Source organism: Leiobunum rupestre, chromosome 4 (genome assembly GCF_980474605.1).
Source record: "Leiobunum rupestre chromosome 4, qqLeiRupe1.1.hap1, whole genome shotgun sequence".
In the NCBI taxonomy this organism is placed as follows: Eukaryota; Metazoa; Arthropoda; class Arachnida; order Opiliones; family Sclerosomatidae; genus Leiobunum; species Leiobunum rupestre.
Genome location: NC_143387.1, coordinates 23,751,569 through 23,776,968, shown reverse-complemented (window position 1 = coordinate 23,776,968; position 25,400 = coordinate 23,751,569). Strand labels below are relative to the sequence as shown.

Here is a 25,400-nt window from a genome sequence, read left to right as displayed (position 1 = left end):
GTTGCCCTTCAATACAATTTTTGAGTGGCGGCGCGTGACCGACGTTATGATAGCTAAGCCCCTCCGATCCTAGCGACTGAGGTCAGACTACCTAATGCAGTTCGATATTCATGGTTGAAATGAATACATTCATGGTATCAGTGAAATTATCCATATTTCTAAAAAGGACTGCCCCAGTGGTCTACGATAATTAATTAAATAATAGTAAATTTACAAACAATTGAGAACCTAGAAAACCACAATAAATGAATGAACAATTAACAATACAGTATCAATATTTTTATTTTTGTTTTCGGTATAATACATGAATCGGTAAAAAACCAAAAACTACCCTAATAATGTATTATTCAATTGCTCTCTCTATGGCTATTTCTCCATTTTTATTTCTCGTAATAACGGACTTTGGAAGAAAAAAGGAAAAGTGTCATAAATAAAATGGAATAGCAATGAATTCAATATTTACTTTCATTTGAAAATTGGAAACTTGGATTGGATGGGGGAAATTAAAAAATCTATTTAACGTCCAGCATATTGGATTTTAAATCCAAATCGATCAGATTAAAGAAATGATCGCTGTATTGAGAAACGTATTCGAAGCACCAGTTTCAAAAACAAATTAAGTTATTCCTGGTTACTACAAGCTATGGTAGCTAACATTTTAAAAATATTCTTTTCAAACATACTTGATCCAACTTAGTAAAATTCCACAGTTGTCAACGATTTCACTTAGCGTTCTTTAAAGTTTTTGTTTTGCTGGTCTAAATCAACTTTTTCGTGGTCAAGGTGGCGGTCATGATGGGGGAAATGGGGGGGGGGAGACTAGCCTTCCAATATAGAGATGATGACGTTACGTGACAAAACCTATACAAGCAATCTTATAGCAATTTCGGGTCAGTCTTGACGGCCTGCGAATGGCAGCTAAATTAATTCCATCTATTTCATAATTTACTTATTCTGAACCTAAATTAGATATCCGATTTAGGTAAAAGCTATAATAACAAACTATTTAAATGTGGCCAACTGAAATTTTCAGTTTAATCAGTTTTAACACTTTGCTAAAAAATACCGTTGTTTTTAGACTTTTTAATTTGTCATTTATTGCACAAGTAGTCACAATTAATTTAGTTATAATCGGTCTTAAGTCAGGGCAGCAGTGGGAAGGATCAACATTGGAGCCGAAGCTGCGTTTGATACATAGGTAATTTATATCCCTAAGGTGGCGAGAAATAGCCTAGCTTTCATTGTATGGACGTCACTGTCTCTGTCACTGATGCTCTGGGCCTGAAAGAGGGGATAAACAGACGTGAATCTACAAGCGCTTCGAATGACCTTGAGAGCTCCCGTTTTTCACGTACTGCTTTATTCCATTTTGATTCTGTCATCGGTACGAACTCTTGCAGTTGGCAGCAAAGCTACTGTGGTGGGGGTCTTAGATTACGCTCGTTACCTCGTGTCCTTAGCGATATATACTGCCTATGCATGATAGAACTACCAAACTCCTCCCCTCCTCTCTAGGTTCTTAAATTTTCGCTGGTTTCAGTCAAGAGTCACAGCTTTTTATCCGACCAATATAAAAAATCCTAAAAAACCAGCAAATTATCTTAAACAGGATCTAATTTAACTTTTCATTTTTAGAGAGATAGAGAGAGTGTGTGTGTGTGGATATCGAAAGTTTGGGCTCCTCAGCCCTTTAATTAGAGTTAGCGCGAAAAGCCAATGAGCGAAAATCTCCTTCCTTTGTAGCAAAATATCATTTAAAAGATGACATATATTTCGCTAAATTATTAAATTAAAAAGTTTTCAAGTTTAAATAAAAAGTACGGAGATAGCGGTAGCCCCGGCCTTTAGTTCAGTATAATTTGTTCCTTTCACTGTTTTCCGAAAATTCAACAACTGGAAACCATCACATCCAACGTAATTTCCCGAGCCTTCTATACTTTTAGTTACTGCGAAAAGTTACTGAGCAAAGTTTATTTTTTGAGGTTTTATTTATATATTATTTTTGGTTGGCGGTAAAGCGTGAAGAAATAAAAATTAAGTGTTCTTTTTTATCAAAAAATACTGTTATTTTTTCCTTCGGACGAACACTGAACGCACCAGTTCATAAAGCGAAATCGCTCAGTTCCTCAAAACGCCAAATAATTATTCGAAAAAAATGTATTTTTTTTCTTCACGAGACCTTTATCTTATCTCGTTATTAACACAAAACTTATGTTATTTTCTTTCTTTTATACATGAGCCGTTACAATGGTATCATCCACTCCTTTGGTAACTGCAATGAAAGAAATGGAAATCAATGTGTAAAAATCTGTCATTGTGTCAAAATAATTAGAGGCCCAGCTATATTTCTCGTTGGCTTTCAAAGTTGTTCTAAAAACCCGTTAACTAAATCCTAATTTTGTTATTGTAATACATGAATATCTTGCTTTTTAAATAAAATTATAATAATATACTATGTCTCTTAGAGAAACGCATTGATATACCGCTTGGAAATTACACAAGGAAAATAGGGTTTTTAAGTAAATTAGCATCTCTAAAGGTTTTGTCTTTTCTATAGATTCCGCGGAAATACACTTTTACGACACAGATATGGATACTTCTCAAATAAGATTTATATTATATACTTCTGATTATTAGTACTTATAGTGAAAATATGAATAGTACGTCAGAAAACGCTAGCAACTTACCACTAACATTTACAAAAGTTACACCCCACATGATACTCCAGACCCAACCAATAACCTGGAAGGAGAATTTTATAAGTTACATTTGATTTATAGACATAGTGATTTTCGGTGTTTATAGACCAATTCAAACAATTGCTTACAGGGAAACCAACATTTAGAGGTTCGATTTTACTGCTTTTATTTACATTAGGTGGCGCAAAATAAAACTTTTTGTTAAGTGGGAAATATATGCATAATGTTTTAGTCCAAAAGCAGCACCTAACACTTTTTAAGTAATGTGTTATGTAAAATCTATAATTAGCGAAAAATCCTACGTAAAAACGCTGTTTTTGGACAATTTAATAAATTCAACATTAAAGGCTGTTGGCATCATCTGGTAAGACTTCAGGTATTTAAATTTCGCCCTCTAATGGCGTATATTAGTATTGTATCCATCAGTTTGTCACCTCCATTCTTACTTAATGAAAATTATCAGCGTGACAAAATAACGGTACTTAGTGAACAGTCTATGAAATTAAGAATTTGATTAAGTTGATAGTAATTACGATTGGAGCGGTGATGAGCTGCAAGATAGCCGCGACGATATTGTAAAGCAGCGCCTTCGGACGGTTGTCATGTTCCGTTGGGCAACCACACAGCACCGTGAAACCAGCGCACAAAGTTCCTACGGAAATTATAAATACATTTTTAAACATTTAATATTCTTCGGAATTAACACTAAAGTAAGAAAAAGCGAGGGGCCGGACATTGACCAAAAATGTGTAAACATGGGACATTCACCAAAAATGTGTATGGGATATTAATTAATTGAAATCCGGGGTTTGAAGATTTCTTGTTGGATTTCCGATTTCCTAACTTTTGTCCCGGATTTTGCGATCTCTCGTATTATTTGGATATTTATCATAGGATTTCAGGATTTGTCGTCTGATCTCTCGCTGGATTTCAAGATTTATCGCTGTATTTTAAAATTTTTAATATTCACCGCGCTATTGGAAAGGTTACCGAGGAAACAAAATATCGTTAACTCTAGACTGTCAAAGCCAGAAACTTGAAAAGAATTCTGGAATCGGCTTTACTACCTTCCATTTCCATCTCAAAAACTGGTGACGCGTTTTTCGTCACGGAGTTAATTAGAAGTTAAGTAAATTACGTAATATCCCTTGAACAAGGTTTCGTTCAAGAAAACCCATACTTATGATTGATTATGTTACATATGCTTGTTTACAATAAAAAAACTTAACACCAGAAAAATTACTACCACGTTCAATAATCGGTTATTTTCTCCCAACTAAGCGTCGGTTTTTCATTACAAAAATGTTTATTTTTCGACAGGTTTTGGTTTCAATCAAAAAGTAGCTAGACAAGTAGTGATATCGTTACCTGAAATATATACACTCATAGTCAAGTTCCCTCGCGTTTAAGTCATAATTAGGTCGATATGTTTTAGGTGTCAAAGAGGTTTATAGAGGCTTTAACACCGACAAATAGAAACAATTTGACCAGCCAAAATATACCTCTCTTCGTAATCGTAAGCGTTTGCCTGTGATATATTTTATTTTCAGTACAGCGACATGAAAGTCAATTTATCATCCGCCTGCCTAAAGTATGACCCACGTTCGATTCCTGGCCACGATCGTGTTTTATGTTAAAATAATTAATTTAATTTAATTTATAAATATTAAAAATATTATAGAATAAATTGACGTTAATACGTTTATAAAAGCGTAAAGGAAAACGCACTTTCGCCAAAGATGTCTTTCTAAATATCGTTGTAGCGTGGTTCTGTGGTAGAATACTCGCCTGCCAAGTAGGAAGACCCGAGTTCATATAATAATAATAATAATAATAATAATAATAATAATAATAATAATAATAATCAGCTAGGCTAATACCCAAGGCACCACCCCGGTCGCCGGATTTGTTTTTATTCAATAGACAAGCCGCAACATTTATTTAATAAGAACCAAAATGTAAAACTCTATTAACTCTTAATAATTTCCGCTTCAGCTGAATTTCTAATTTTCATTAAAGCGTTGGAGGTTGTATGGTAGAACACTCGCCTGTCAAGCAGGAGGGCCCAGGTTCAAAAACCCACCCAACGCTTTCGCTACAGGGCCGTAGCCAGGACATCGATATAGAGCGGGCGAACCATATTTTTGGAGGGGCGAATTGTCCCAAAAGGGGGCGTCGGAGTTGAGTTGCAGAAAAGGCTAGGTCGGCCGAAAGAGATCCCCCCCCTCCTGGCTACGGGCCTGTTTCGCTAATTGATAATAAGACGTATACCGCGAGCGTTTGGTGGAAACACTTCCATTTGGTTGCTAAGACGTTTAACATAACCCTTAGCAGACGAAAAGTAGAAATACAAAAACACCAACGAACGCTACAGTACACCAACATACGCCATAATTGCCACAAGCTATATTTACTTACAAACACTCCAGCGTATGTCACAATACACACTCACAAATTGTACCCAAATGGAAAAACGAACGGTTTAAAGAACTGCGAATATGGTTTTTACACTTCGCCCCGATACTGCGAACGCGTTTCCGCAGCCAGGCAGACACGGTGATTGTTAATCCTCTCCGAGGGCTCGGAGAGGTAAAAAGAAAACAGCCAATTAATCATGGATTAGTTTGTTTATTAACGAGCTCCGCGGGTTCGACTATTCAAATTGACTTTCATTTTTACATACAAGACCCATATTACAAAAACTGCAAAACGTTTAAGAAATAAATTTTTTTTTCTCTATAGGCCATTTCTCAATATCTGTTCCTACCCTTAAAACCGAATCATGATTTTACGAATATTTTCTTGGACTTCAAACTATTTCTTATGGAAAACGTCTACACGTACGTAATCAGGTGTACTAAACACGGGAATTCACTTAAAATAATCACCAGAAATCACCTAAAAATTGTGAGTACTCCCTGGAAATTACCGAAAAATTGTGAGTACTCCCTGGAAATTACCGAAAAATTGTGAGTACTCCCTGGAAATTACCGAAAAATTGTGAGTAAACACTGAAAGTTACCCAAAAATATGAGCAATCACTGGTAGTCAGCGATTATTTTACGAAAATAAGTAATCAGGTGTATAAAATATTTACGAGTGACTACCCTCTCGGTTAGAGGTCGGCGGAACGAATAAATTCACCGGCAAAATTTCGATTAACCATAAAAGTTTGGTTAACTGTTTTTATGAACATTTTATACGAATAAACAACGATTTAACATGCAAAAATAATAAGTTTTTTGGTATATTTTTCGGATAATTTTCGGTTATGAATAAAACTAAATAATTTGATAATTTCTTATTCAAACGCCGATCTCTATTCTCGGTCTATACTAGGACAATATGGAAAATAGATGTTTTCATAACTTACAAAATTGGTATTGATATTAGGGGTCGATTACTACACTCGAATATGATTATTCCTACACGCAAATAAAACTATTTTCAGGGAATAATTTGAGAGGGAAAATTCCCGTTCCGAATACGAGGTTATTAAGTATGTATTTACGTATTTCGGAAAACCTATTTATGCATATTATTCTTCAATCAATAAAACATAATCTTGTCCGAAGATTCGAAGCTAAAAGGGCATTGATGTAGCCGTGTAAAGCAAGATTAAATGGCATAAACATGTTATTTGGATATTCGCGTATATCCACGACTCTTTCGGTTCTGAAACCCGATCCATCCCTTTCGCCCACCGAGATATTATTTTCCACCATTAATTCTTTACGAGAGCTCCCTTCTCCCTCCACCCATATTTTATGCCGCCAGAAGCTGCGCAGGTATAATCTGTTTTTCAATCAGACCGAACTCGCCGGCATGCACTCTATAAAAGCTAGCTGCGGGTAACCCCAGACTCTTCTGCCGTCGCCGAAATGCTTAATAACAAAAGAGCCTTTTTTTGGTTCATCTTTCATATATTTCAACATGAATGTATCATATAAAGAAGGGCTAAAAGAGGAAAAACACATTACTCGTCATGCAGACAGGAAGTAGAGGGAAAATGTTAATTTTGAAACGGGAAATTGCTATTTGGTACAAGAAATGCTTTTTCTGAGGATTTTTGTTGCAGAACTCTCTCCTTTGATTTTTTTTTGTCATAGGAAATCCGCCAGGGGAGCAATGACATTCGTCAGGTGTACAATGTTATTCGCACCAATTTTTTTTTATGTTTTCTTGTCTTCATTTTACTACACCGAAAATCAAAGTTACCAGAAGTTAAGAGAAGCACATTGTGAAAAACTAAATGAAAAGAGACTTAAAACGGTTTTAAGTCTCTTTTCATTTAAAGTTACCAGAGACTAAGACGAGAAACAAGAAGGGCACAGCTTTAGTATAGGCGAAAAAAGCTCGGGGATAGCAAGTAGCCAGGGGCGGATTAACCATTTCGGCGCCTTTAGGCACAGAAAAATTTGGCGCCCCTTGGCATTGGTCAGCTAAGGAGGGGCGTATCGGTTTTTAATAAATAAATAAATATATTTTAGTTTCCTCAAACTTTTTCAGCGTTATTTTGAGAAGGGGCAAGCCAAGTACATGGACCGTGGGGCTTTATCGGAGTTTTGGCGCCCCTAGAAAAATGGCGCCCTAGTCACGTGCCTACTTTGCCTAATGGTTAATACGCCCCTGCAAGTTGCGAAGAAACAATATTTCATTTTTCAACGAGAAATACCACACAATATCGTCTAATACCCGGTATAGTATACGTATCATTCCGATATCAGACTAATCTTATACAATTCGTTTGTAATATAGTCTTTTGGAAAGTAGGCGGGTTAAATGTATCAAAACACTTGCATTTCTCAAGTTCATTGGTTTCGGTTTTCGCTCCACTGCTTGCAAGTTCTCTCCGAGGCATGAAGGGCTTACCACCACCCTCCTACGCAATTTAGCCCGGCACACGGAATTAAAGCCTTACAAGTCGTTAGATAACTTGGGCCTAAGGTGGTGCCTTGGGTATTAACCTAGCTGATTATTATTATTATTCTACCTTCTCGTAAAATTAATAGATGTTTCTATGAAATAAAAGGAATAAAAAGAAAAATATAATATGTTACTCTTACGAGACACAGCTTTATTAGTATATTTTCGCACGTGCACTAGAAAAACCTATATTTATCTGGCGACTGTAGCGCGCGCTCGTAGACTTGTAAGAGACTGTGACGTAAGAGCCACATTTAAACGAGAAGACCACGTAATTTTATAAAATAAAAATCAAAAAATTTATTTTGCACCGTTTCCAAAAAACCCAAAATAATTTTCATTGCGAGTTAAAATTTCTTATACACAGATAAGATAACACGCGAGTGTTCCGCTTGCTGAATAAAAACATTTTGTAAAATAAAGTTAAGATATATTTATTCTATGATCTATTTACAAAAAATATATCCCTATAGAGTAGTGTCAGTGCTACATCACGCAACGTCACCCATGCTTTTTCCTATAGAGAAAAAAAACGTGCCTAAAATGGCGGCCATGGCCATAGCTACGAGATGATGCTACTCTATTGGAGAAATAAGTACGCGTATCAAAATCCCCTATAACTCGAAATATTATAAAATATACCATTTCTCAAGAACACCCTTTCATAAACTCAAGGGCTAGCAGCTAGCTTGCCTGACTGAGAAAATAAATTTCTAAAATATCGTTCCCTAAATTCTTCCCCAGCAGCCAAATATCGCGTTTCAAAGAAAACGAAATACCCGCAACGATACGTTCATTTCCCTGCAGCCAAGGATATATTCGTGCCAACGGGGAATGTGAAGCCGCAACTATAGCCTCAGTTTTACATGATAACCTGAAGATATCCTCCTCCTACACGGAGAGAGAGAGAGAGAGAGAGAGAGAGAGAGAGAGAGAGAGAGCGAGAGAGAGAGAGAGAGAGAGAGAGAGAGAGAGCGAGAGAGAGAGAGAGAGAGAGAGAGAGAGAGAGAGAGAGAGAGAGAGACCCAAGTGTCCCCCCCCCTACCGGGAAATATTATGCTAGGAAAGGTGGAGGGGCGTAGCTTTTCTTCCCAGGATTCACCGCTACCGCGAATGCACTCTCGATGCAGCTATTACAACAAAAAAATGTATAGGTGTATTATTGACCAGGCAGTCCATTTATTTCACCTCCCCCTCGCGCAAATGATTTTTCTGTTTCGTTTCGAAATTACTAAACTTTGTCTGCGTTTGATGTTTTTTCTTGCGTGTATACTTAGGTTTTCCTAAAATTTAATTTCTTTTGTTTATTTGATAAATGGAACTACCGGGTTTTCGTAAAAGCCCAAGAAAAATGTTTCTTTATCCCATTATCGTTTCCAGTGGTGCGGTGTCTTCTTCGCGGAGCTCACGGCGTGAACGGGGATCCAAGGGGGGGGGGGGGGGAAACCTACGCTATCAATTCTATCCGTTTTCCTACGCAACGATAGTTACTAGCGCATTGCACTCGGCAATTTTTAATGAATTGCCATTAGAATTAGAAATTTTGGGAAAAAGCCCTTCTGCGAAATTCAACCGTCAGTTGTACCGCGTTTGATAAATCACGACGGTAGACGACTTCAAATTTAAGCACTAAATGAATTATCGTTGGGCATAAACGTAAAAGATAAAAAAACGACTCCAAATTGAAAATTTGTGTTTTAAAACTCGGCAAAAAACTGGAAAAAAAAAATTAAAATGATAGACCCATAAAGTCGTGAAATACACGTTTCTTATTTTGTGTTTTACCGGAAAGCGCGAAGGAAGTCCGTAGGTTTGGCGCTTCGGTGTCAGCGCGGGGGGGGGTCTATAATGTAAAAATGTCAAAAGTCTCTCTCCCAAATCACTTGACTTTTCACGTCAGCTGAAGTTTCGCTCCCCCAAATTCGGCAAAAAAGAAACAAGAGAAACACGCGTCTCTAATTCGGTGCAATCGATATGCTAAAGGCACGCGGATATTGCGCACTTCGGGAATAATAATGTTTTCCATTTTGGCCAGTCTCGTATCATAGCAACGAGCATTTCAGACGTTCCAGTCTCGCCGTTCGAATATTTCGCGGTACTCGTGAAAAAAGGCATTCGGCCTCTCTGCGTTCACTATATCACGCGCAATTACGTTGAACTCCTATATTTTATAAAACCCCGCTCCTCAAACCTTCATCACTCCTACCCCCGTTTGATGTTAAATACACTGTATTTAAAAGTACTCGTAACACATTTCGTCAACAGACTATGTTACCAACAAACTGTCATCGCTGAAAGATTATATATTCCCTTCAATCACGTCCCGGTCTTCAAAAGCGAGATACAATATTCGCGTCGAAAGAGCGTGGGGGAGTCGCACCCCGGGTAATGGCACTGTGACGTCAAAGGACGTCATCCATTTTTTTAGCTATAGATAACCAAATAGTAGCTATGGATTTCCTTACTTTTTCTTATTGAAATTTTCCCAAATTGCAGACATAGGTTATTAAAGTTACCCGCCTGAAATTTCAGGCGTTGTATTTTGATTTAATTTGTCTCTGTGGATTTAAAATTGGATTTTTGATAAAATTACCAAGAACGTATTGAGGTTATAGAGAATGTAGAATGTAGAACCTACCGGCTTACATAAGCGAAAAGTACGGCCTTGGTCAGACAGAAAATCGCAGTTCAAATTGAAATCGTAACGCCTTCCACCAGGGACTTATTTTAAAACATTTTTTGTGATACAGCTATGATTAAATCCTTGAATTTAACTTAAGTTGCATGGAGCTGCGCGAACTATATTTAGAGTTAAATCGCAAATCTGTGGCAATAGTACGTTCTTGCGAACAATGTTAAATGGCGCCATAGAATTGGGAAATTGTAAATTTGTTACAAATGGGAAATTATATTTATGCCAGTTCCATAAACCTTTTCAGTTGGAAATTAAGCAATAGTCGATACTACACCGCAAAATATTAGACACTTTAAGCCATCCACTAAAAACGTGAACGGCGAAACGTGTACGAGTGTAGATTGTACACAATAAAGCTACGTCTACTCTTCTACAAGTTTCCCCCTACACATATTCGATGGGGTGGCGGTAAAACGAAAGTTGGCCATTTTTGGTGTATTTCAAACAACATAATCTGAATCTGGCAGCACTGTTATCAATTTTGGCTACCTGAGAATGTCTTTACATGCATGGTAGAGTTATTTATCCATACCAGTGTTCCAAAAATACGTTTTTTTCGGATATCCTGCATACCACTGAAATGGTTAATGGTGGTAAATATGGTAATTATGATAATAACGGTAAATATTTATTTATATTGTATAATAATATGTGATATCAAGAAAGTCATTCAAAAAAGGAATATATCAACTTTAGAAGATCTTGAACTTTATTTTCATTACACTACAAGTCTGTTCTAAATCTAAAGGTTTTATCTTCTTAAAGTTTGAAATACTGTAACTAATTAAGGGAAATATATTCACCATTATCTACCATTTTTATCATTTTATACCTTTAATTCAGGTGGCCGGGTTACAATGCGTAGGAGGGTGGTGGCAAGCCCTTCATGCCACACGAGCCAACAGCTCCCTACATTTTCTATTACCGTTAACCTCTGCAAGTTTTTATCGGAAGGGGAAACCAAAGAACTCGGGGGAAAATCATTCTAACCAGTAAGGGGAGAGCTTGCAAACTCTACGTAGAAAGAAATGGTTCCGAGTTTTCACCCACATTATTACCACATTTTCATTACTTACCACCTGTTAAATACCACTTCGGAACCCTGCTCTACACACAAAAATGGCAGATGTTTCTTAATCTGATCGGCGGCATTTTCGACCGTTATTTTGCATTATCGACTAAAACTGTAAGATTTTTACAGAACATCGAACCTCTGTTTCTTTGCCCGATATATCTTTGATCATAAGAGTATCATAAGTTTGAATTGGGCATAAGGGGCCAGGGCACTAGACAGGCGAAGGATAAATCAAAATTAGGATCTACGCTACCTGGCGGAGAAAGAGAGCAAATCCTCCCAATCCCCGTCACTCCTACCATCTATACTACCTCATGTCATCTACGAAGCAGTTTCCGGTAGCATGCATTGGAGGAATTGTGCATAAGTTTCGGTTATTCACCACCAGGGAGATTCATGTAGTCAATTTGGCCATTCATTAGCCTAACATTTAAATCCCATTCGTTTCAAACTTAGGGAGGCCTTGATAGTCTTATGCATTGATGTAAATTGAAAGTGTGTTTTGTAAAAAGGGGAAAACCACGTTTTCTTAATCGAAATAATATAAAACTTCACAACGAAGTTTCATCAAAATGGAAAATTTTGGAAAATCCTCGATTTTATGTATAAATTAGGATTAGACTACCTTTCTCAGTACATCTCACATTGTAATGACCGCCATTTGAATGGATTTGGACAAAACGGTTAACTGTAATATAACGTTTTATTGACAGAAATAAGAGTCATAATTATTTAACAACGACAGGGTTTTTTGAGAAGGTAGTGAAAGTGGATCTACAACAATTGGTCAGAGACTTCTACGAAGGGGAATGATTTGCTGTAGGCAAAGGGTGAATGCGACAATTGGGTGAAAACTAATCAGATAATTGTCTTAACAAGTGAACAATATATTTCGGCGTGTTTTTTAATAATAGTAGCCTTTTTGGATAATGCGATATTTGGGTTGAGGACAATATGTTGGGTTGATGACAATTGGTTGGGTTGAGGACCAATGGTTGGATTGAGGACAAATGGTTGGATTGAAGACCAATGGTTTAATTGAAGACCAATGATTTGGTTGAGGACAAATGGTTGGGTTGATATTACGGTGAACGACGTGAAGGTGGGGTGGCGAAATGGTTAGCACTCTCGCCCCGCAGTAAGAGTAGCCAGTTTCGATTCCAGCTTGTGGCACTGGGTGAAAACTCAGAACCACTCTTTCTGCGTTGAGTTTGCAAGTTCTCTCCCTACTGGTTAGAGGTGTTTTTCCCCTTTCCATAAAAACGTGTTGACGTAATAGTTGGGAGCTGTTGGCTCGCGTGGAATGATAGGTTCTTACGCGATTTAACCCGGCCACCGGTAATTGACTTCACGAGTCACTAGTTGACTTAAAGGCCTATGTGGCTCCTTTAAAATTTAAATCTTATACTAGCTCCAAATATGCAACTAACTCTACAATGGTATCGCTAATTTTATATTTTAGGGCCGCCTCATTAGGATTTGGCGCCACTTTCAAATATGAAGGTAAGCCAATGGCCTATTTGGTCAACAACTTACGTGACAGACGTTGGATAATTTGAAAAGGCCTATATGGTTGACTGAAAATACGTCTGTGGATTTATACAAATTATTTTTGATAAGTCGGAACGGTGGGGGATCGAGGAGGCGGATCTGGGGAGGAAGTGGAGGGGGCAGAGGTCAGGAAAAAAAGGTAGTGGGTCGCCTGTCATGCATAATTCAACAGGTTCTACTTCTTTGGACTTATCGACTATCGATACGGTTTCGTTTTCGCCCAATCCTTTCTTTTGTTACGGTGAAAGCCAAAGGCGTTACTTTTTTTTCTCTTTTAAGAGCTCAAAACAAGAACATAGTTATAGGTCTCGTGGTGGATTCTATTGGAAAAATGCCACTCGTACCGAATATCCGTTGTTTGTGATATCGTTCTCAATCTCGCGAAAAAAATTCATTTCTAAAGCCGGGTTTAGCTTGAAAAAGTTTGGCTTGAGCAAGAAATAGTTTAAAGTTCGCGCTCACGCTGCAATCGCTTCTGTTTTTAAGAACGCTTGTGTTTTGCACTTGGAGCGTGCGCGTGTGAAAATAGATTGGAACACGCTTCTAGCGCCGATCAAAACCAACTAGATATTTTTACGCCCAAGCGAAAATTTCGCGCGTGACGTCGGTCCATGTGACTTCAGCCAGCCAATGGTTATGTAGTATGTGCTAGTGTTGGTACCGAGGCTTATCACACTATTGTACGCTGTTCGAAACAAATAACAATGACTTCAACCACAACCAAATTAACCAAAAAGCAACAAAAATAAATAGAAAAAGAAGAGAGAACAACAAAGGGAAATAGAAGTGAAGAACAATTTTATAAGTCATGTAAAGGATAACCCAATAATTTGGAACCGAAAATTAAAAGAACACCGAGACAGAGATGCAGTGAATGTTGCATTTATAGAGTTGAGCAAAATTATGTAAATAGGGTGCACCTACCATCGTTTTGTTTTACACCTTCTTTTATTGTTTTTGGCTTTAATAATTACTAAAAGTTTAAGTAATAACATGTTTTTCTTAATCAAAAGACGTCCGTGATTCGGAGCCGCCATATTTATTTAACGCGGCAGCCGCCAGCTCAAACGGCACGCTAGAAATATCTTGCATCGTGAAAACGCGAAGCGCTTTCCTTGCAGCTTGAGCGCGAAATATAAAATAAAGTATACGCTTCCCACAAAATGGAAAAATCTCAATCTTTTCTTTTTCAAGCTACAAGCGTCCATGAAAACCCGGCTTTAGGCGTAAGATAGCTTTCCAAAAAGGCGCTGAAAATTGATAAAATGCGAGCGTTACCTTGTCGCTTATAGGGATTTTCTACAGTCTCTTCGCCACTATGCGGCGTTAGCGCGCGTTTTTCATATTTTATACGAAACCTAGGATCAAGGACAGTAGATACAGGGACAAGAAAGTGTATTGGCGGCCTCTGTTGGAATATATCACCTAAAACGACCTAAACGCGAGGAGAGTTAGTTGTAAACAAAAAAATGGCGGTCACCTAATTTTAGCGGTTCTTGACGAGGCTTAAGTGTTCAAAACAAAAGGGCATTTTTTTATTTACGCTCGTAGTTTTATTTTTAATTTAACATCAAAATGGTAAAAACTAACTACAATAATACTATCCATGGTGAACCACGTCTTAACAATAGCCGCGGTTTGTTTACATCTAACTCCCAGTGAATATGAAGACGTTTAAAATCAATTTTATTCCCCTGCTTTCTCGTCCCTGTATCTTCTGTCCTTGCTAGGATACCGTTAGGTTTACAAAGCGGATAAAACGCAAAACTGCGCAGCTATACCGCAACGCAATCCTACAACCACGCTTGATTTGCACCAGCGCTCGGATCGTTCATAAATTACGTAACGCAGCACAGGAACATTAATAATCAATTATTTTAAGGTACACAAGTAATTTAATATGTGTTCTTTTTCTAGAGGTAAAACAATTAACAAAGGTTTAATTTTTAAAGAAATTTAATAACCTTAAGGTTCATTGTACTATTATACTTCGATTTCCCTTACCATAAAAACTTGTAGAGGTTAACGGTAATAGTTAGTGTAGGGAGCTGTTAGCTGGCTTAATTTGAATGCTTGCCACCACCCTCCAACGCAATTTAACCCAGCCAGCTGAATTAAGGCATTACAAGTCGCCAGTTGACTTTGACCAACGGTGGTCTTTGGATAATAGCCTAGCTAATTATTATTATTGTAATTCAGGGTGGGAATTTTAGTATATGTTACGTAATTTAGGGGCTTTACCAAATGTTACTCTCCGTTACGAGGGGGAGGGGGTATGTCGAGTTTTTGCGTTACGTAGTTTGTGCGACTTACGCGATGTTATACACAATATTTGAAACTAAGCTTTACGACAAATTATTCATCTTCGGGTCTCTGTAGAAATGAAGCTCAATCTACGCGTTTTAACTACATACTGTAACCATTCCCGAACCTAGATTTTTATAAATAAAAACGTCGGTTTCAATAAACAGTTTAAGCCATCCGCCGAAAACGTGAACGGGAGAACTTGTAGGATTGTATATTGTTTACACTCCTACAAGTTTTCTAGAGCTGGTTTAATCTATCTAATAACGAACGTTAACATAAATTAGCCCAAGCACGTGCTTTAAAATTTGTGCTCGCGAAAAGTGATGAAAATTGTGATAAAATAAAAATAATGAAGTTGTCCGTACTTTTATTTATTTACACTATCGTAAGATGGCGGCACGATAATTACAAAAACGAAACGTCTGTAACGACTTTCACGCGGTTTTTGATCTCCAAAACTTCAGACAGATTTGACACCCCCTATAGTGGTAAAAAGTTGGTAATAATCGTCGCTACATTTCTACCCAGTGTCGCAAGCACGGTTAAATCGGGATGGAAGCCAAATTCAAAATCACGTCACCCATCTCAACCTCCCTGTGGAGCGTATACACCGTAGTAACTATGATATTGGGGACTTATCTCTATCGTGGTATTTCCACAAATGTTGAAACGACTTTATGAAGTATATGAATTTAGAACTAATTGAGGCAGTTAAAATCCGTGTGGCGCGTTCATATCGTAGTAACTATGATATTGGGGACCTTACTGAACTGTCGTATATGAATTTAGAACGAATTGAGTCAGTTAAAACCCGTGTTCCAAATTGCCACTGCCCTCAAAAACAAAATTGCTCATTCAAATCACGATTATATCGCTATTATTATAAATCTTGGATACCCTGAGCATTATGCACGCGCAAAAAATATGTATAATATACAATTCCTAACACTATATTTTACTCTTTGTCGGTAATATCCTTGGGAAAATAAGCCAGGCAATCATTTTAACTTAAAATTGTAAACGCGGTGACACCTTTATTAGGCCGTTAGCGACTTGATTTATATTGAGATTCGGTTTATCTTACGAGAAGCGCGGTTAGAAATCCCGTAGAATTTTTTAAATGTTTAGTTTTTTCACCTTCTGGACTAGTTCTCTGTCTGCGTGTGTAGTTCGTTTTCTAGCAACAGCGTGTATTGGTGGCAACAGAGGCCTTCTCGGAATATTTGCTCGCGGCTTTATAAATAGTGGTGTTCCGGCGCTTGTGCACGCTAGCTATTTTTAGTTATTTCTACCCCGTAATTCTGTTTTGCGCAAAATTTGTAGTACTTTTTCTCTCTCGAGGCAAAATAACTGGAAAAAAGAAATAAATTCAAGCTTATGCTCTGTATTTTTAATTTCTGCTCTTTCTCTCGCTCTCTGTGGATAAAGAGAGACAGAGAAGACGTTCTTGGCTAGTCGCTCGTTAATTGTTCTACCTTGCCACTGCGTGCATTCATACCGGCCCGCCGACAAAGCCGAGAAGACGATACAAATTTCCGAAGCCCGTATAGCCTTGGGGGCCCGGATTTCACCCCGAACACTTATTATAGAAAGAACGGCTCTCTTGGGGCTCCGAATCATCGTCTTACCGGGACCCAGGCCCGTTTTTAGTAGCCCCGCATACATATAATAATAATAATAATAATAATCAGCTAGGCTAATACCCAAGGCACCACCTTAGGCCCAAGTCATCTAACGACGAAGTTTATTTAATATTTATTAAAAATTTACTTTTAATAAAATTTTGAATTGGAGCCACGTAGCAGCTAACACGAAAAGTTTATAAACCGCTGCTAAGCAACGATTTTTTATTATAAAAGTGTCTGCTTATCGAGTAGTTTATGAGCTTCTCGCTTAGGCCGCTACGTGGCTTTAAGTAAACTGGATACGCTAATAATCGATTTAATTACTAGTTCACTTTTAGAAAATTAATTTATTTTTCAACTTTGTTCGTAAGTGTAGCGTAACAAGAAAGTTACTCATTAAGTAACGCAAATTAAGTAAGAAGGACGTAATGAAAATGACTTATTTGGAAACAATACTTCACAATATTCTGTTAATAAAAGGAATTAATTTGACAAATGAATATTAATTAAAGTGCCATTAAAATGCTCAAAAGAAAATATTGGTTTTAAATTTAATAAAACATAATAAATAAGAATTGTTTTATTACTAACGTTCGAAAAGTGCCATGATGATATTAACAGGTCTAGTGGTCTACGTAGGCTTTTTGACTGTTGGCAGAAGAAAATAGGGGGAAGTACGCTTCTAGTCAGCTTTGGAAAGGCGTCACTTTTCACGAATTTTCGCGCCAAAACGGTTTGGCGGGAAATCGCGGATGAATACATCGTTTAAAAAATCAATTTTTCTTAAATAGATCAATTGTAACATAATGTCCTTCTCATTCTCTGCTAATTGAGCTAAGGCGTATTTGCTTTCGTCGTTTATAGCCGAGTTGAATCAAAACAAAAGTGGAACTACTTTTTCAGTTTGGTTTATTATGCGTAAAAAGGCATTTTCGTGGGTCACACGACGACTTCTATGGCTCAAAGCTACAGATACGTACTTCCCCTATTTTCTTCTGCTGTTGGTAATGGCTTTCGCCTCTTACGGCGTTAGTGAGAAATTGCACATTATTATCCTCCCATAAAAACCTTACAGAACCTATAAAACTTGGAAGTTCCTCAAATATATTTTAACCGAAGAAGCTATCATTAACAAATTTCCCTTTCATATTTTCGCTTTCAATTATTTTACTTAATTTGAGGCGTGCTGATTAACCGTTAATATTTAGCAATGGGTTCATTTTTCAATCGAACCGAAAGAATGTTTTGAGAACGTTTTGTTCGGGTAGTTCACAATTTGGAGGGGGGGGACCATTAAAAAGATTTTGGGGGACTTTTTTTACTTCTGAAAAGCTAGAAAAATAAACGATTAATCTTCAAAATTCTATGCTCCCTGTAATAAATTCCATCGATATTCCTTTAATTGACCCGTTTTATTTCATCTTGTGCAACTTTCATTTCATCCTTTTTTAGACACTTAATATTTCCTTCGGGCACTGTAACTGTTTTTAATTTTAGTTTGGATTTATTTTTTAGGACAATTTTTTTAACTCTTCTTTTATTCATCTTAAAAAGGAAACTTTTGTGCTACCACACAAATATAAGTTTTCATACAAATGGCTGGTTGAAAAAAGAATTAAAGTTTTGACCAATAAAAGTTTTAAAGTGTATAAACATTTTTGGTCGCTGTTTATGAGCAGTCCCTCTAAATAATTAAAAATGAAATTGTCGATACAGGGTGTCTCTGTCTCAGGGCGATCGGTCAGGGCATTTTTCTTAAAACCTATTTAATCTAGAATTCAAAGATTTAAATTTTCGCTTATAGTGACGGATACTTCGCGGTTTTTAAAAATACTTCAGTTTTTAAAACCACGAAGCATCCGTTTCTATAAAAGAAAATTTAAATCTATGATTTATAAATACAGAATTAGATTCTGTGTTTATACTAATTCTGGTAAATACCGTGGTGAAAAAGTGAAATTTAGAATTTATAACCTAGAATTGTTTGATTGAATTAAAAACTTAATATTCGGTACACTGAATAGTGCTATGATTATAACTTAATTTAAAAATGGCTATTTTAGGTAGTACTAAGTTGTTTTTGTTCATAAAGTAATATCTCAGTGAAACATTTTCGATGGAAGAGATTTAATTTGTAGGTTCTACGCTCTATATCTTTCTCATCGATACGTTTTGTCTGACACCTATCGATAAAAATAATTTAGAAAACTACAAAATCTTTTTCGATTTGAAATTTACAAATTAAAAAGTTTCCTTGCCAATAAACATACCCTGCAAATTTCAGAACTCTAGATTAAATATTTTTTGAGAAAAAATGCCCTGGCCGATCACCCTGTATTATGAAACAGTGACTACATAGCTTTTAAATGGATTTGAAATTTGAAGGCTGGGCTGACTAATATTTGTTTATCGAATTTAAAGGGAAACGATTCGTTAACACAAAATTAGTGTTTGTGTTTTCTAAATACAAGATCTACTTGTAGGAATATTATATGTTAACCATAGGTCAGACAATTAGTCAACTTACGAAATTACAACGATGAAAATACAATGATAGGAAATTTTCTAAACCACACGGGTAAATGAGGTGTATCGTTCAAACACAGTAGCGTACCCAAGGGACTCAAAACAAAAACACAGCTAGCGTGCTGGAGTAATACCGTTACCCTTTTAAAACTAAAAAATTAATAGGATTAAATGTAGTAGGTACTGGTGGTATGTGCTGGAACTATTCGTTTGACACCGAGTCAGGCGAGATACTTAATATTGCAATATCAAAATTCAAAGTGTAGATTTGATGAGATTCAGTGGAACTTGGTAATTCAACCTAAGCCCTGGATAAATAAATCTTCCAGATCTTTAAAATAAACTTCCTATTCCGTTTAAAAATAACAGACTAATCTTTGTCGGTCTTGAAAACTAAAAATTTGGAACCCAAGTTCATCTTGCTATTTACATCCGTATTGCCGCTCTTCTTGAAGGGGTTTGTCGCGTATGCGCAAAGAAAACAGCATTTTCACACTGAACGATGCCAATTGTTTTGGTGGTTCTCAGGTCTCATCAAAAAGATATTAGTCAGTTTCACCAACTCATGAAAATGCGACGCCTCTCAACGACGTCTGTTAAGCAAAAACGTCTTCACTTTTTAGCGTCTGGCAAAGAGTAGCTATTTAGCCTATGTCTATTTTTTTTGGGGGGGGGGGGGAGGGATTCATTCATCGTCTGCTCCTTCAAATGCCGGAATCCTGAGTTTCCGACGTCAGATTTTTTTCGCAGACGTTCGCGTGTACACATTTTCATATTCATAAGTTGCTGAAACTGTCAATTAATAAACACGTAGTTATATACATCTCCCCGAAGTTTCAATTCCTACTGAAGTAGCGTTATCTTTGTAAGGGTTTAGCCGGTTTAGATCGGAATTTCTAGAATGGTCTATTGGAAATGAGCTGAATGACACGGAACGCATTTATCGCATGAAAGTCAATTAAACATTCTAGAATTAAATTTGCGGTCCCGCAATAATCTAATAACTGTAAAAGCTGGAGCGAGGAGATTGGCCAACAACGAATGCAATCTATAATTCACACTATTGTTCCGAATAGTAGAAGTACACGGTAATTTAATGAACTGAAAATCAAGCATACCGCTCGTGTCTGAGAATTTTCAAAAAACGCAATTTGTTAAAATTCATCAGGCTTAAAGTGGACGCGTTTAAATATACTTAAAATGCCTAAAGTCAAGTTACGCCAATATAACGTTTCGTAAGTAAAGGCTGGTCGTAGCATTTATGTCTTAGTAAAAAACAGCATTTAAGTTAAAAGGATATTTTTGCGCCGCATCGTGTTTTGTCCTATTGTAAACGATTTCCTTATGCCTAATAGAGATTTTTTTGCGTCGCGGAGTGTTTGCCTAATGAAAACAAGCCTTAAGGCCTGTCTTACCGATATTTTTTGCTTTGAAGTTTCTATCCCAGTGAAAAACATATTTCATGGGTGGTTTTCACTAAGGCAAAACGCCGCGACGGTGAGCGTCGTCGCAAAACCAATTTGTTAGGCCTAACTGGATTTTTTGGGGAACTTGAAAAATTCCTGGGGAAAACCACGTTTTAGGCCTAACGCACGTGTCATTTGGTGAAAACCAGCCTTTACCAGTAAAGTAGTTTAAACATAACGGCAATGGCGCGGAACTGGCAGGGAAAGAGAGAAGAAGTTCAATAAGCGCGGGAGCACTCACCTATTCCGGGCGCGATGACGTTGAGAAGACAAAATATGACGGCCGCGACGATAGGCATGACAGGAACGGCCTTCCGGAACAGGCCATGTCTCTCTCGCACGGCGATGATCTCGTACTTGGGCGTTTTGGGAGGAGGGGATGCCACGATGATGGCGGTGGTAGCCGTGGTGCTCGAGTTGGTGGCCTCCGGGACCACCGTGGTGCCACCGTTGGTGCTGCTGACTGTGGCTGTCACGGCCGATCCGCCGCTTTCCCTTTGCTCGTTAATCGAGGCGGCTTCTTCGGTGGGACTCTTTTTCTCTTCGGCGACGCTGAAGGCCTCTTTACTCTCCTCGTCACTACTAGCTGCCTTCTTCTCCGAATTATCCACGGATTCTTTTTGTTTTTCTGTAATAAGGATCGTCTTTTAATTGTGATTTTGGAATTGACGGCTCTGTGGAAAACTTTGCCAACGCAAAAGCCGAGAGCCAGGTAGTTTGGGGAAAGTAGAAATCGGTGGAAATGTACAACGCGGTTAAAGCCTGGTTTTCACTTGGCGGTTTTTGGGCGAAAAAGCCCGGCGTCGACGGAAAATGGGCGAAAATTTCCGTCGACGCTGGGCAGAAATTCCTTCGGTTTTCGGTTTTGTGTGGCGATTTTCATATCTATTTTTTTCGCTCAGTTGGGCGATTTCGCTCTTTTTCAACCAATCAAAAACCATTTTCGAAAGGTTACTGTGACGTCAGGGGGATGGTTATTCTCCCGCTTCTTGCATCCGGAACTCGGCCACGTGCTTTTCTATGAATTTTGGAACGTGTTTTTTTTCTTGATACCCTTGTTGCCTTGTTTTCCAGTATGTTTCTTTCACACAAACCGATCTTTCATAACTCATATTTCTTTGAACACGATATATCATGTAAAATAACCTTAAATTTAAAATGCTTACATGAGCTTTAATCAATAGTTCAAGATTATGATCAGATAAATCATCCATTTTTAGGCCTAAGCTTAAATCTCCACTACCAGACGAAAACCGACGAACTCGCTGCCAGAAAAAAAATCGCTTTATTTCCGCCCTAAAAAAACGCCAAGTGAAAATGCTAAAACGCCGACAGTGAGCGAAACGTCGAAAACCATATCGCCGACGTCGAACTTTCTGTCGGTGATTTTCCGCCAAGTGAAAACCAGGCTTTAAGCTAAAACCATTCGAAAGCCGACTTTCACGTTTTCTGCCAGCAAAACACCAGTCTTAAAGCAAGTATAAAGCTCCATTCCAGCTACCAGGTTTATCAGAAGCTACTGTAACACTTGTTCGCGGGCGATTTTTCGATTTAGACAGTACTTCCTTTAAGAGCAGCGTTGCGAATTTCATTTGGGCGGAAATCCCGGTTGAAGCAATTAACGGGAAAGTATGTACGCAATTCGACCCTTCTCCGTGTCCTAACGAAGTCCGAACTTTTAAATTGTGCCACCGAGCTGAGATTTTTTAGTTCACCGTCCACTGCATATGAAGTATACGGGAAAATTAACACATCGTGAATTTTTTTTAAACTGTCGTCGATTTTAATTATATATATAGGTTACGATATAGTAAGGGATATATTTGACATATATTAATAATAATAATAATAATAATCAGCTAGGCTAATACCCAAGGCTACACCTTAGGCCAAAGTCATCAAGCGACTTTTAAAGCCATCAATTCAGATGGCCGGTTAACAATGCGTAGGAGGGTGGCGTGGAGGATATAAATTATGGGATTATATTCTTTTAAAGCATTGCTATCTCAAAATTTTTTGATTCTGTGACGCAAAATTTTTTAAATCTATAAGTAATTCGAAAAATCTTAAAGAAATAGCTAGTAAACTCTAAAATATTAAAGGAATAGCTAATTAACTCTAAAATCTTAAAGGAATAATGTACTCTAAAATCTTAAAGGAATAGTTAATTCTAAAATCTTAAAGCAATAGTTAACACTAAAATCTCAAACGAATAGTACACTACAAAATTTTCTTTGAAATAGCGAACTTCAAAATATATAAAGGGACAATCATATCTAAACATTCTTAAAGTAATAATGACCTTGATAATTTCTTAAAGGAATAGTGACTTCTAATAACAGAGAAATGGGGGATTGTTGCCAAGCGTAATCGGTTTAATTTTTATTTATCCAATTAAACCTCGTGGCAGATTTAGGGAAACTGAAAACAATTTCCATTCGTGCTAGGTTATTTAACGAACGTCGTCCTAGCACTTTAAGTAATTGACACACGAGGCACGCTTCTGTCGAAACATACAACTACTCCGAGGAGACCTTTGGAGAAGCGACTCTCGCTGGGTCTTACGCGAAATGTTTCCCGATACTTTTGAGTTACAAATACGTCTCGTTGGGTGAATGTTTCTCAGAAACCGGATAACGGATTTGGAAACGACTGAATGTTTTTTTTATATCTTTGCACTCACCGTCTCGCGAATTTTCCTCCCGAGTGGTATTGGCCAATACCTCGGAGTTCTGGCCGGCGTCCTCCGCCTCTTGATGTCCTTCGGGAGTAGTAGCGGTTTTATTAATCTCGACCGAGACGCTCTCGGGGTTCGTCTCTTTTTCGGGCGTCCTTTGATTCAGTGGCGCTGGCGAAGTTTGTTCCTCGGCGGAGGGAGACACCTTTTCGGGTTCTTCTTTCGGGGAGGAAAGAGGCGCTTCCGTCGACGGCGAGGTAGCGACCTCCTCTTCCGCTAACGGGACCTCTTTCTTCACCTCTTTGTCGTCCCCCTGGCTCTCTTTTTTGGCATCGTCCTGTTTATTGCCCCCGTTCATCTGGCGCGTATCTTGGGAAGCGCTCTTTTTCATCTCTTTGGAGTTCCTCTTATTGTTTTGGCCGTTATTCACTCCTCCGTTGATCTCGATCGAGTTGGGACGGCTCTTGTTGACCTTCTTCCCGATCTCGGCCGAGTTGCGTTTGTTACCGTTTGATTCTTTGGTGAATTCGATGGAGTTGGGCCGGCTTTTGATGCCTTTCACTTCGGACATGTTATTCGAATTTTGACTCGGCGTCTCGACCTACGCGCGGGATTCCTACGTGCTAGTTTCCGGACCACCCTGAGAGAGAAAGTAATATAAAACCAAACCAATTAGCGCTTTGAACTGTTCCGGAGTTTGGTCGATATGCCTCCGAAACCCACCGCGGTTGTATAGAATGGCTAATTTGTCAATTCCTAATTAGATTAATTAAAATTTACGTTTTCTAGGGTATGCGAAGAGAAACACCATTTAATTTATAATTTTTAGGAGATACTTAGCGGCTCTCCATGTTCTAATTATAATTAAAATTTAATTAATCCCGATTATAATCCCTTTACAAGGCGAATACTTAAGGATAAAATTAAGCGTTGACTTACGGTTTCGTAGACATTAATTTTAATCGCGAGTTTTGCTGGCTTAAGCCACGGATACCTTCTAAGAACTTTCTCTAAGTACCGCGAATTTTTAAAATCACTAATTAATTGGAACTTTCGAGCATCATGCAGCCCGCCAAAGTCATTTTATTAATTTATATAAGAAAGCCTCTACTTTTCGCAAAGATAAGCTTAACAACATCCACAGGGAAATGCATACTCGCGGTCTTATCCTTTTTAAAAAGTGAAACTAAGTGAGCGTTCAAGATCGATAAAAACGCGCTATTTCAAATAAAAGCAATTATTGAATATCCATAATATTTTTAATTGGCTATGTCAAAAGATACCCAACTCAAAAACACCTTTAAAGGTACAATAGGCGATATTATAAAGTCAGATATACTTGCTCAACTTGTTAAAATGGGATAACGAAATAGTACGGTTAAAGCCTACGGATGAATTAATAGGCTCTTTGGTGGGAAAGCTAATGGAAGCATAGTGGAAGTTGGCCTTTCCCATCAAAACAAGAAGGCCACGTTACTTTATTATATCGCCTATTCCAAACAACAATTTTTTAACGCAAAATCTTAGGAAAAACAAACGAACCAAACCTGATAAAATAAGAACAAATATATACAAAACTTACCCTAAAACGTTTTCAGAGAGTCGCGATTGTAAACGGGCTAATTTACATGGAAAACGTTCGCCGAAAAAAATGTTTTCCGCTCTCGGTAGGAGATTCCTCTCTAGATTGGGAATATTTCCCTCTTTATCCTAGAGTCTAGAGCAAACTTTGTTCGAAACTTGTTGAACTCGTCGGGCTCGCCTCGAAGTGAGGCTGCTGCATGACTAGCGCTTCTCACTTTCTCTCTTCGGAGTCAAACAGCGCTTCGGGGAAATGATCTTCGCCTCCCAAA

General features: G+C 37.8%; 1 protein-coding gene across 1 annotated transcript; it reads right to left on the bottom strand.

The window, feature by feature from the left end:
• Window positions 1–332: 332 nt before the first annotated feature.
• Window positions 333–25,400, bottom strand: LOC149947219 (uncharacterized). The gene is made up of 6 exons (XM_090172894.1): window positions 25,130–25,400; window positions 23,554–24,187; window positions 21,112–21,498; window positions 3,233–3,351; window positions 2,688–2,742; window positions 333–2,272 (listed from the first exon to the last, which is right to left on the bottom strand). Exons 2-6 carry the CDS (start codon window positions 24,116–24,118, stop codon window positions 2,229–2,231), a joined length of 1,170 nt encoding a protein of 389 aa, XP_090029020.1. The 5' UTR covers window positions 24,119–24,187; window positions 25,130–25,400; the 3' UTR covers window positions 333–2,228.

Coding starts and splice junctions, on each gene's coding strand:
- LOC149947219 (XM_090172894.1), bottom strand. CDS start 24,118: ATGTCCGAAGTGAAAGGCATCAAAAGCCGGCCCAACTCCATCGAATTC. Junction 2,743..3,232: donor AGCTCATCACCGCTCCAATC/GTAATTACTATC, acceptor TTCTCCTTCCAG/GTTATTGGTTGGGTCTGGAG. Junction 2,273..2,687: donor AACTTTTGTAAATGTTAGTG/GTAAGTTGCTAG, acceptor CTTTCATTGCAG/TTACCAAAGGAGTGGATGAT.